The sequence below is a fragment of the Anarrhichthys ocellatus genome, unplaced genomic scaffold, assembly GCF_004355925.1.
Source record: "Anarrhichthys ocellatus isolate YVR2014 unplaced genomic scaffold, GSC_Weel_1.0 scaffold24, whole genome shotgun sequence".
Lineage (NCBI taxonomy): Eukaryota > Metazoa > Chordata > Actinopteri > Perciformes > Anarhichadidae > Anarrhichthys > Anarrhichthys ocellatus.
In genome coordinates, this window is record NW_022280054.1 from 3,710,601 (window position 1) to 3,722,722 (window position 12,122).

General features: G+C 41.3%; 2 protein-coding genes across 5 annotated transcripts in view; both read right to left on the reverse strand.

The window, feature by feature from the left end:
* The window catches only part of trarg1a (trafficking regulator of GLUT4 (SLC2A4) 1a), a 25,998-nt gene extending 22,188 nt beyond the window's left edge, over nt 1-3,810 (reverse strand). Inside the window, exon 1 of the mRNA XM_031860615.1 lies at nt 2,772-3,810. Coding sequence (XP_031716475.1) covers nt 2,772-3,179 — 408 coding nt within the window. The 5' untranslated portion in view covers nt 3,180-3,810. The remainder of the gene's footprint in view (nt 1-2,771) is intronic.
* A 3,555-nt stretch (nt 3,811-7,365) lies between these two features.
* On the reverse strand, nt 7,366-11,640 carry aipl1 (aryl hydrocarbon receptor interacting protein-like 1). Of its 4 annotated transcripts, none has more exons than XM_031861028.1 (6): nt 11,536-11,640; nt 10,257-10,436; nt 8,888-9,076; nt 8,602-8,778; nt 8,375-8,516; nt 7,366-7,565 (listed from the first exon to the last, which is right to left on the reverse strand). In XM_031861028.1, exons 1-6 carry the CDS (start codon nt 11,638-11,640, stop codon nt 7,366-7,368), a joined length of 993 nt encoding a protein of 330 aa, XP_031716888.1. The 4 variants fall into 4 exon arrangements, with proteins under 4 accessions (XP_031716888.1, XP_031716891.1, XP_031716889.1 ...); XM_031861031.1 differs by having other exon boundaries at nt 10,257-10,371; nt 11,537-11,631; XM_031861029.1 differs by having other exon boundaries at nt 10,257-10,412; nt 11,536-11,631.
* Nucleotides 11,641-12,122: the final 482 nt, after the last annotated feature.

Genomic DNA, 12,122 nt, shown 5'->3' on the forward strand with positions numbered 1-12,122 from the left:
AATTGTGAAAAATTCCCACACAATTACCCACAATCCAAAGTAACTAAAGCCGTGAAATAACTGTAATGAAGTCAAAACTACTATAGTTCCTTCTGAAATGCAATGGAGTAGAAGCAGAAAGTTGCATGGGATTCAAATACTCAAGTAAAGTACAAGTACAGTACCTCAAATTTGTACTCGATGAGGAAATGTACTTTCCAAAACTGCAGCGGTTCTCATGTTACATTTGGTGGCACAAGCAGAGGTCGCGCATAACAAGACACTTTGTCTGTTTTTGTTTTGGTTGTTATGGATCTGAAGGAGGACCATGCGTTGCTCATTTCATATCTTTAATACAAAAGAAAATATATTTTATTGGCTTCCCATTTTGGAGTAATTCCTACTTTCAGGGATATAACACTTGATGCCTCTTTTTATCCCATCGAAGGAATCTGTAGTTATATACACACACACACACACACACACACACACAATAGTAGGATCTCATCAGCAACAAAAGACAAAATGGGTTTCGTGTGATTCAGCTGGGGAGTTGAGCCTGATGTACACTTTCAATACCTCAGTAGATTAGCAAGCAGATGCCTGGATTTGATCCCAGCAGTGTCAGTCAGCTGAAGACCTTTTTTACTGAAGATTAAGGCAATTACAAAGTGAAAGGTTCAGGATTACTGACCTGCCAGTCTTGAGGAAATTCCTGCTGTGTCACATTATGTGAATGTGTACTGTGTACGCAGCAACACATATAGTAAAGTACGGTGTAGTGCATAACCACAAAACACGTGTTGTTTGTAATTACTTATTTAAAATAAATATTGGGCCTTTTGAAGTTCTTTTCCCATCAAACGTTGACAATTTTTTTATTTCATATATTGACTTTGTGAATTTACAAGATCGACTTTTAACACCCGAGTCTACTATGATGGAGGAGTGTCAAGATGGGAGGACGGACAAGCTGACTTGGCTAAAGTACACTGCTAATTGTCTGGGACAATTTAATCACGCCGGTTATCACAAGCATCCTGCAGCTTCCAGAGGAGCTTCCTCTAGCAGGATGTTTTATTGCATCAACTTGCACAAGTCATTTGGAGCCATGTCGAACAGGCTGAAATGCCACTTTTTATTTATGGGTTTTTAGCTTTGCCGCAATATCACCGCATGGGTAATGAGTTTTTCTTAATAGCGTATGTGTGCCAAAGTGAAGAGAGGGTCATACAGCCTACTTCATCAATGCTGCATCGTATCTGTAGTTTTTCTTAATTACAACAAAAATCTTTGCCTGTCCACTTTCCATTTGACCTTCACACCATGTTTGCATTTTCACACCTAAAAATCAGCAGTTATCTCGCGTCGATATCTGGGACATTCTCTAAATGTTACTCTGGCCGGTTGAAACGAGCCACGAGCTCTCACAGCCTTCAATAACATGTCCACCATTTTTACTGCAGCCCTCTCACCACTGCAGAGGGGGACAACAAGAAAAGTGTCAGCTTTCAGTTTTATCGTAGAGCACCCTCAACACAGATCTCGTAGACTCCGTTAGAGGTGCTGTGATGTGAATGCAAAGAGGCCACATAGTCCATCGTTGGGTTGGAAAAGAGTGTTTGTTGAGGAGCAACTGAGGATCGTGTCCCCAGAATGTATTGATTGGAGAGCACTAAACAGCAGCAGCATATCAAGCATCTGTGGCTGCCCAGCGAGGCGTCAGTGTCTGAGCTGCATCTTGTATCAGCATTTCCTGCATCCTGAAACTTTCAGTGAGAGGATTAATCAAGCGTCTCTAAACCAGAACAACCCGTAGCTGAAGCCTGAACACTAAAAGCTGAGGATGCACTGAGCTCTACATGCAAGTGTGGTGTGTGTGTGTGTGTATATTCCAGGGAACCCTGATATTCAGAGTTTATCAGGGACCGCAGAGCCAACTGCACTGCACTTGAACACAACAATTTACAATCAATTCGATATGAGGAATTTTTAGGATGTTCAAATACGTCATTGCGCTGTTCTGTTATGCTGCACATCTGAGGGGTTTTGGTGGAATTGCTTGTAAACATCTTTCAAAATCTTTTTTTTCTCCTCAATTTTTTAGATAGAAAATAAAAAGTCCAAAACAGAAAATCAATAGTGACTATTTTGACAATTGATGAATCATTGGTTGTGATTTATAAATGTCAAATATAATTCTCGCTTCTTAAATGTGTAGATTTGCTGCTTCTTTCAGTTTTATATTAAGGTAATTGAAGTTTGGATTGTTGCCCAAACTAATTAAGTCATTTTAAGATGTCATCCTGGGTCACCTGGGTCATTATTTTTTTTATATTTAATGTTTTTTTTTTTTTTTAATTAAAAAGTAATTTATCAATCCAATTAAATATTTCTTAATAATCTGATAATTATCTATTAAGGATGACTATTCCTCTCTCAAGAAGTTTGATGACCATCCCCTCATAAAAAACAATATTGCTCTTAGTGAAGAGAAATATCCACTTTCTCCTAAATGTCACCCTCACTTTCTTCAAACATCAAAATTATAAAGACAATAGCTGCATATTAAATGAAAAAATATTTTAAAACTATAACAGAGGTTGGAGGCAATTTTCAAGTTCATGAAGTTTGAAATCAAAGACTTAGCCTAAAAAATACAGACAATTTTTTGATTGTTTTTGGTTCAACTGAGATGCTGTTCGCAACCTGTGGTCTCTCCATCATATTAACAAAACATTTATGTATCCATTCTGATCTACAGAAACAGGCTTAAGTAAAATGATGCTCACCATGATGGAGTACACCAGTGCGACAATGCTGAGGGGCCAGACGGGGCAGAAGCAGGACAGGATGGCAAGGATGAGGTAATCCTTGGGCTTCGGGGTCTCATGGACGGTGGCGTTCCCGGTGGAGGAGCGGCTCAGACTGGCCTTGGACGGGGAGAGAGGGGCGGCGGCGCCCAGTTGCCCGGCGGAGCCCGATCTCACGGCGACGCTGTGGCCGTTCAGGTCGGCCTCCTGGCCCTTGTCGCTGTCCATGTTGACGGTGAAGGAGGTGGACATCTTCATCCCATTTCCTCCGGGCTCGGTGGTCAGCGCCAGGAGTTTCTCCGTCTCGTGGGGGTCCGCAGGCTGAGTGTGTCCTCCACCCTCACTTAGGTTGGACTTCAGGAAGTCGGTGTCCGTGTTGATGGCCATGTTCAGGTCTCAATTGTATCAAATTAGATTTGAAAATAAATATATAAATAAATAAAAAAAATGTTTTGAATTAATTACAAACCAGGAGCCAACATCCCATAACACAGCTGAATGTGAGCTTTTACAAAAGACCTTTCAATTTTGATTGAACAATGGGATCAACCGGCCAAGGTGCGGTGGGTGGATGAAAATGTGACAATTTGAAAAGGTGCTTTAAAAAGCTCGGATGTAACAGATCAGCCACCCCCTACAAGAAGAAGAATGAAATCAGAGAGGAGATGAAAGCAGCGTGATTCCTGCAGATATCATCTTCCTCTTGGATCACTTTCCGGCACCTTCCTTCACGTCCAACGTCTGGCTCATTTCCGAAAGGGGCTCGGATCAGAAAAAAACTCCCCTCCTCACTGATACAATCCAAGGAGTAATTCAGTAAGAGGAGCTCCTGTCGCCCGCCTTGATCCAGTTGCACCACTTTCCCTTAAAAGTCTGTCTGTTCATTGAAAAGTAGCCGAAACAATTATCTTCCCTTTCCTTTTCTTTACGCAGAAGGATGAAGGCGACGCGTCTCCGTCAAATCAGGTCTACCTCAAATCAGACACTTTCTCCCTCTCTCCTCCACTGTCTCCACGACGCAGCAGCACAGCGACTGTACTCAACTTGGGACCAGTGTCAAGACACCCACTTTAAAGCAGATCACTTCCGGTGGAGATATACAAAATAAAAGCCCTAGCCTCTTCGAATATAGTGAAAGTAATGACTCCACATACTACCCTATATATTGTGCAGTTTGTGAACAATGCAAACTGCAATGTAATAAAGAATTACGTAATTTTCGGTGTGGGTAAAAAAAAAAAAAAAAAAAAGGTCGCATCTGCCTTAATTAATCGACGCACCACCTGGCGAGCATGCACAAATTTAACACACACACAGGTGTGTGCTAGTTCTGATGAACATGCTAAAATGCTAATCCTCCAGCACTGTAACGTTGCCTGAGGGACTTGTATACCTCTGTGCTGTTTGTGAGTGACTGCAGAGTCTCGTTCAGCTCAACGTGTTTTAAACCTTTGAGGGTTCACGTGGGACATAGAGGCTGAGTAGACTGGTGATGTCCTGCTTTGAGAAAGAACGAGGAAAGGAGTGGAACCTGGAGCAGATTGAGGAGGACAGGAGGCTACTTTGCGTTGCACGAGGTTCAGACAGGTGAGTTTAATGAGAAACTTTGTTCGTGTGTGTGTGCTCTACACTTGCAAAAACTGTGCATCTGCCCCCCCTAATATGTGTTTGTTTGCTGCTGCAAGATCATGTTTATACATCTCTGCGTTGCTTTAGTGTGTTTTATTCTGCTGTTGATTCTTTAAGAAGTGTCTTTTTCTTTTTGTGGCTAAATGTTTGTTGCATCTGCCGTGGTGTCAATAGATTCTTATTTATTTATTTATTTATTTATTTATTTATTGTCGGTTACTTCTGTTTGATTCTGAGTTTTGTCCTCATTTCCGGTTGTGTGATTGATAATCAGTTGTCTGCAGTGTTGTTGGTTTGAACATGGGGCCTCTGTGAAGTGAAATGTACGTGCTGTAACTTTGGTGTTCATGCACTTCATCCTTTATCCTATATAAGTTAATTAATTTAATTAGCCTATCATATAACCTCATCATCACATCATTTTTTCCTTCAACACTCCCACCTCTACAACAAGGATGTCTTTTATACAGAATTACACGGTCTTTTTTGGGGGAAACACTTTTTTCAAGGCAAGTTATGTACATTGACAAAATATTCTGTGTTAAAAAGTATTATTGATATATATGTGTGTGTGTGTGTGTATGTATATATAAACTGTAGTTTTAAAGCCTGTGTGGCTTCTGCTCGTAGGGGTGCTGGTTCAGAATCCAGCTCCATCTGCCTTCATGCAAGTAGGCTATTTGTCAAATGAATGCAATGTATACGAATGAAAGAGAGAAAAAGTATGCAGTACATAAAGTAATTGTATTGCCACATACTTTTGTATTAATTTATAATGTAATGGAAAGTGTGAAGACCAATACAAGAAACACAAAATATAAAACATTTTCTTTACCTTCCTTTGCAAAATGTATTTTATTTTGATTACACAATCACCGTACTTCCTGTATGAGATTGTCCTTTTCCTGCCGTCTTGACGCATATTATGTTGGAGCAGGGCAGTCTGCTGAGGAACAGCCTCAGCCTCCCCCTCCTCCTCCCTTTCTTCCCCTCTTCTCAACATCAGCACCAGTGGTTTATGGAGGAAAGCCAGCAGCAGATTGTGCTGCTGTGCAGAATTTACTGTAGCTCCGTGTTTTAGTCCAGGGCAGGGTTTCCAATGGCACAGCCCTGCATCATAAATCTATTCTTTCCAACTCCATTTTTTCTAATTAACACTGATATCAAGTGTGAAGATTAAGAAAATGTAATACTGGATCTGAGAAGAGATAAAGTGCATATGGTCTCTAATGAGTGCTGTATCAAACCGCAGTTTTAGTCTCTTTGTTTAGTTGCCTCACATCAGGCAAGACTTGACAGGAACTGCATTAGTAATGGCGGTTGTAAAGGGCTGGATGCTTTAGCTTGAATGTTTAATCCGTTTTTCTTTGATCTGCTCTTATTGATTTTCCTCTTCGTTGGACTGGTGCATTAGCGTCGGCCTCATTTCCCTGACTGACTGCTAACACTGCGCTGTGACCTGTGGTAGTGATGAATGGGGATGGTGACAGTGCAGATGGTGATGAGTGGGATTCCCTCAGTGAAACTGAGCTCTCAGTGTGATGTCATGCTATTGATCTAAAATTTCATCTTAATTCACAAACACGAGTGCATTGGAATGTGTCTTTTAGTGCATTTCCCCAGATGTGATAGTAATAACTCAGCCTTTTGCATGAAACGCCCTCTGTTTCCTTCCGCTCTCTCTTTTTAAGATGCACAAAGGAAAAGATGGGGAGGAGACAAGCCATGCATTTAAGCCAGATCATTTATTTTTACGAGCCCCTAGACTCCTCGTAAAAAAATGACAAGGCTGTGCTCGGAATAATTTCTCCAATAGGCTTCAGGTTGAAACAGGAACAATGTGGTCAGAGCTCCACCTTGTGGAAGGCCAATGTGCTTACAAGACTCGGAGTAGTAACTGTGCTTTATTGTTTTATACGACTGCTGACTATAGATAACAATTTAGAAATAACATAGCCACCTAAACTCTCCGGTAGTGTTTTTGTGACATTTGGCTTGAAGAAACTACAATAATGGTGTTGCTGTGGAGTCGCATAACATTTGGTGTGGGGACATATTTAGAAAGATATATCCAACAGTTAACTAGTGTCAATCAATCAGGGTCAAATGGATGATTTCTTTTCTATACATGATGAGAAAATATAGCAAAAACAATATTACAAATCAGAACAATAGCAAAGGAATAGTTCAACATTTTGGGAAGTATGCTGATGCGCTTCCTTTCCGAGAGTTGTATAGGAAGACTTATACTCCTGGTATCTGAGTGGTAAATACAGTATGTAACTAAGTAGCTTAGCATAAAACTGGAAATGAGGGGAAACGGCTAGCATGGCTCTGTCCAAATTAATGCAAAATCTAGCTACCTGAAGCTTGCATGTTATAATGGTGTTGGCAGTTTCCTAGTTTTTTGTAAAGTATTTATGCTAAGTAAGCGGTTGCTATCTCCAGCTACATGTTTACAACCATGTGAGTGGTAGGCTATTGATCTTCTCATCTATCTCTCTCCAAGAAAGCACATAAGCGTACTAATAAACAAACCTGCACACGCATTACATTTACATCTCCACATCTGTCCATATGTGTTACATTGACGCATATCTTTTTGGGCTGTTATCGCATATTCTTTTTATCCTTAATACTGTGAATATTTACACATCCCCTAGATTTCTTGTCAATGAACCAAAGCAAACGCCTCGTAAACGTCACCTTAATTGAGATTATAAGAGTGAAAAGTCCTTAATTGAATAGGTTGTCTCACTCATTGTTCGGAGGAAATGGAAAGGGAGGGGCTTATAACATCCTGATTTAATAAACCTGGATCATCTTGTGAAAGTCGATGCAGGGAGTGGGTTAAAGGCAAAGTGTGGAGATTTGTGATTTACCAACGTTGTTCTTCTTTAGCTTGTGGCTTCTCTGGCCCTCAAACCTCTGCTTCAGTCTCCTGTCAAAACATGCCTTTGTACTTGTTCCTGTCCTCCTGGTTCTTCTCCTCCATGCGCATGTTCAGCACAGCCAGCTCCCTCTTGACGGCCTTCTTCATGCCGGGGTCCAGGTCCAGCACCCTGCTGAAGTCCTGCCGAGCCTCGGCCTCATTCCACACTTCCGCGTGGGCCTTCCCTCGCAGGTAGTAGGCCTTAAAATCACCTGGAGGCCAAATAAAAGCATGTTTGTCAGCAGCTCTGGTCAACGAGACAAGCGTGTATGCTCGATGTTCTTAACTGATGTGAAATATCTGCAAAAATGTAATAATTCTATGTCTTTGACTTATGAACACGTACACATATAGGGTATTTCTCAAAGTCAAGGATCTCCCCTTTTACAATATATCAACCGGCTGGACTGGGATATTGTACTTGGTAAAAACATTTTTTTACTTTAAGAACCCCTCACTCCACCATGGTAGAAGCACACCATCTGTATATAGTAAGTGGAAGTAGTCACCATGATGTCACCTGTTGTTTTAAGGTGACATAATAGGGCCACAGGCAGTATAGCTCATCCCTAATCACATGTTTAGTCACCAAGATCTTAGAATTAACTTTCATTAGCTGAAAACACAATGTGAAAGGGTTAAAGTTGAAAGACAAAAACATCGACAACTTCCAGGCTGGAAAACGCAGTGGTGGCAACCTGTCAATCACAAGGTAGCCCCGCCCTAAATCACACCCTGCTTTATGGTGTGTTACTCTAAATGGGACCATAATTTACTAAATGAACACCATGCTGTATTGAAGAGGACTTGAAAACTAGTAATTGAAACCATAAACTCTTATTTACAGTGTTTACTCGGGTAATAAATCGAGTGATAAGTAGGGTGATTTTCTCATAGCCTTCCATCTAATCTGACTTTTTAGATGCTGGTTTAAGACACTCCCGCATTGACTTCACTTTTCAGAACTGGAGGTTGCCGCCTGAGTCGCACACGTCACACCGGTCTCTTGTCGGTGCCAAACCTGGGTGCTGGTTGATGATGTCGCTGGTGTGCTCGATGGCCTCGTAGTATTCTTCCATGCGGAGTAGACACTGGCAGTAGTTGAGCGTTAAAGTGTTGCCCATCTTCTCCAGCTTCAGCCACGGGACCTCCCATGCTTTTTCCTGAGGAGGAAAGTGGTTTAGATCCATGTCTATGCGTACTGTTTTATAGAAGGAAATAAGATTTCCGACCGATGATTTGATGTACCTTCGTCTGAACGTTCTTGATGCAGATGATGGCCTCCTTGTACTTTTGTGTGGCCTCCTGGTAGTGTCCTTGTTTGTAGAGCTTGTTGCCCTGGCCGTGCAGCACGGGGACCACCTTCAGCCTCTCCTCATCGCTCATAGCCCACGTCTCCCTGTTATACTCACTAGGCTGCTGCACCTACCAAACACACATGCATTGTTTAAAAAAAACAAACTCCTCCTCTCTTGTAAAGTTTCCCTTTGACACAGATCCACACAAATTCGTGTGGCCGACTGTTCTTTCTCACCCGGATCAGCTCCAGGACAAAGTAGAGGGGTTTTGGTTCCTTCATCAGCTCATCCAGGTCGTCGTAGCCAAGGCTGTGGTAGGCGAACATGTTGGCCATACCACACGTATGGATGTGCCAGTCCACTGGGTCTTTGCCCTCTGCAATGCGCCTCATACTCTTGGCCACAAGTGGATAAACGCCGGTGTGCTGGAGTGGAGAGAGGATCGCAACAGTCAAAATATAAAATGGAATTAAACTAAAGGTGACTTTCGATATTTAAGCCGCTTTCAAATTCTGTCTTATGCACTTCCTTGGTCAAGAGTAACATGGTGATATAGATCATACTTCTCCTGCTGCAGTTACCCTAAACAGGAATTCTGATGCATCTTGCATCAAACTGATTAAAGATTGATTGTAATTCCAATTAAAATGCCTTGTTTCACATTATCTGCAGTCCATCTCCTCAGTCGAACGTGGCAAGTTTGCCCTCCACTGGATGGAAGCGACATTGCACAACATATCCAGTGTGTGTGTGTGTGACGCAGCCATGTTGTTCAGAGAGGAGTGAATACATGCTCTAAGCCCCATCAAATCTAATCGCAGGAGGCGAGTCACTAGTGCTGATTCAGTCGGAATCGGAGCCGATTAGGGAAAAGTGAGGCTGATGCAGATTCGTGACAGTATGCCTCAACCCATCTGTCTCTGACACACACACACACACACACACACCAGAAAGAACAAATGATAGATTGTAAAAGATACACCTTCAGCGACACATTCAGAGAAGGTATGTTTGCTTCATAACACCTGTCTCTGGTATAGGAGCTTATATATTTATATATTACATATCGATATAGTCTATGGGACAACATTTCATTACAGGAGGTCACACAGAAACCACATTCATTATTAAGTAAAACTAAACTGAAAGTTAATCAAATGTTCCTGAGGCAGTTTTCTTAATACATGAATGCAAACCACGTTTATTATTGTTGTGCAATAATTGTTTTTGCTTCAGATAGCCTGTTGATCCAGTTTTGAAAAGAGCACCCCACTCTGTTTACATTTATTGTCTTGATACATCTGTGTTCATTCTCCATTTCACAAAGAGCAGAGTAATCAAAGGGGGGTGCAATATACTCTGCCGTATGCTTGTGCTTTATGTTTAAGCTTTAAATGTGTAAGTGGGGCACTTACAGCACTTGTTGTTAAAAGCAGGGTCTGTAACTTCCACATCTGCAGTGTGACGTCGTTCTGAATAAAGTGAACAGTCTAACTTCTCAGAAGGGATTTGAACTAACAGACGAAGCACGGTGCTTAATAACAAGCAAGAAGGAAAACAAGGCAACACTCAAACGGCTGACATTTAACATCTTTTAGCACTCACAATGATGTCACACCAGAATTCAGCCACCTCCCCAATCCTCATGGAAGACAACAGGGTCTCCCAGATGTCCAGTTTAAACATGTTGCCGATCACTATCTCCATGGGCGTCCCCACCACTTTGCTGTCGTCTATCACTGTGCGTTCATCATCGCACAACTGGGTGCGGAAGTGGAACGTCACCTGGAGTAAAAAGAACCATAGAGAAGGAGAACCACACGATGCTTGTTCGTTAAAACTATACAGCATGGACAGAAAGTTGGGAAAATAACAAATTAATGAATTGCAAAGACTTATGTCAGCTTTAAAGTGGATTAAGACACTTTCAGATAACACAATGAGCTACTCCCATATTTCATAACTTCATCAGACTTCCACTGTCAGAAAGCAAAGAAGGAAACTGTAACGCCATTTAACCACACACAGTTCGCCATGAGTGTAAGAACAGGGAAATGGCAAGACTCCACACTCGTATGACACCTCTTGAAAAATAATTGCACACGTACATAACGGCGTTCTTTAAGTTATAGACTAAATTTTGTCAAATCTGATGCAGATGGTTCGAGGTGTATTCATTTAGGTTTTGAAAATGTTCTTCTCATTAAAGGGTCATTGTCTGCCATGGGGAATTGCAACCACATGAATGTGCCTCCCCTCATAACAGCTGCAATAGCTTCAAATTGGCACAAGGAAAATAAAATCCATAAATCTCAAAGTAATGAAGCCATGCATCATCAAACCTTCACAGATCATAGTCTCAGCAGGCCAATCACTTTACTGTTCCTTATTGCTTCTTTTAAATCTGGTTTTTAAGAGGAGACACACCAAACGCATCTGAATTAACCCATTATTAGATGATATATCAGAAGCAAATGGCATATCTGTTATGCTTAAAATCAAGTCTACATGATGACATTTATGCTTTGCAACCACAGTCTAGAAAAATGGTTTGCTCTTTTGTCTCTGCATGCTCAGGATGATGTGCATAATTAGTGCGCATGTTGACTTCTATTAGTACCTCTAATTAGATTTAGAACATTTGAAACTAGCTTTGTGAGACACATTTTTAATCTTTCAGCCATTTGTCCAAAGTACAGACAATAAATTCATTATTTTTATGAAAATTGGTTCGTTAGATTCATTAACAAAACAGTCAATGGGCTGTATAGGGAAATAGCTGTGTACTCGCACCACTTAGTCTATAACTGATGAGAGCTAAGTTGGTCAGCAGTCCAAAAAGTGAACGTAAAGACGTGATTTATCAGAAAATGTAAATAAATACCTTTGCCCCAGTGATGAATTTTGGGATGTCTCCGGTGCCTCCATGCAGGATGGTCTTTTTGATTCCCTCCAAGCCCACCAACATTATATCCTGCATATCCGCCATCTTTGTTTTTAGTTTATTACTATGGTTCCCCTTATACTACCATGCATGTGTGTGTGTGTGTGTGTGTGTGTGTGTGTGTATATATATATAAATATCTGTGTCACAATGATGTGTGAGGTACATGGGTATGGATTACTTGGAGGTGTTCCTGGTGGATTAGTTTCGGTGGGGATAATGAGATTGGAGATTTCTCCTCCTCCTCCTCCTCATGTTTCATAATCTCTCTGCTGGTTTGAGTATTGGCCATCATCAGCACTTTCTCTGAATAATGCCGGACCCCAGAATCACCCTGAAAGGACGAGAAACAGTCTTTTTGGAAAGATTAAATTAGTTATTTTTGTTTGTTTTCTTAAGTGTGCACGTCAATGTATGTGTGGTTGACTCTCAACCCTGTTGAATATACCACGTGACCAGTATAAAAGTGTTTGAGGCAAAGAAAAGAAACACAAATAGGTCTGTGAGAGGAGGACATGGTTTTCATT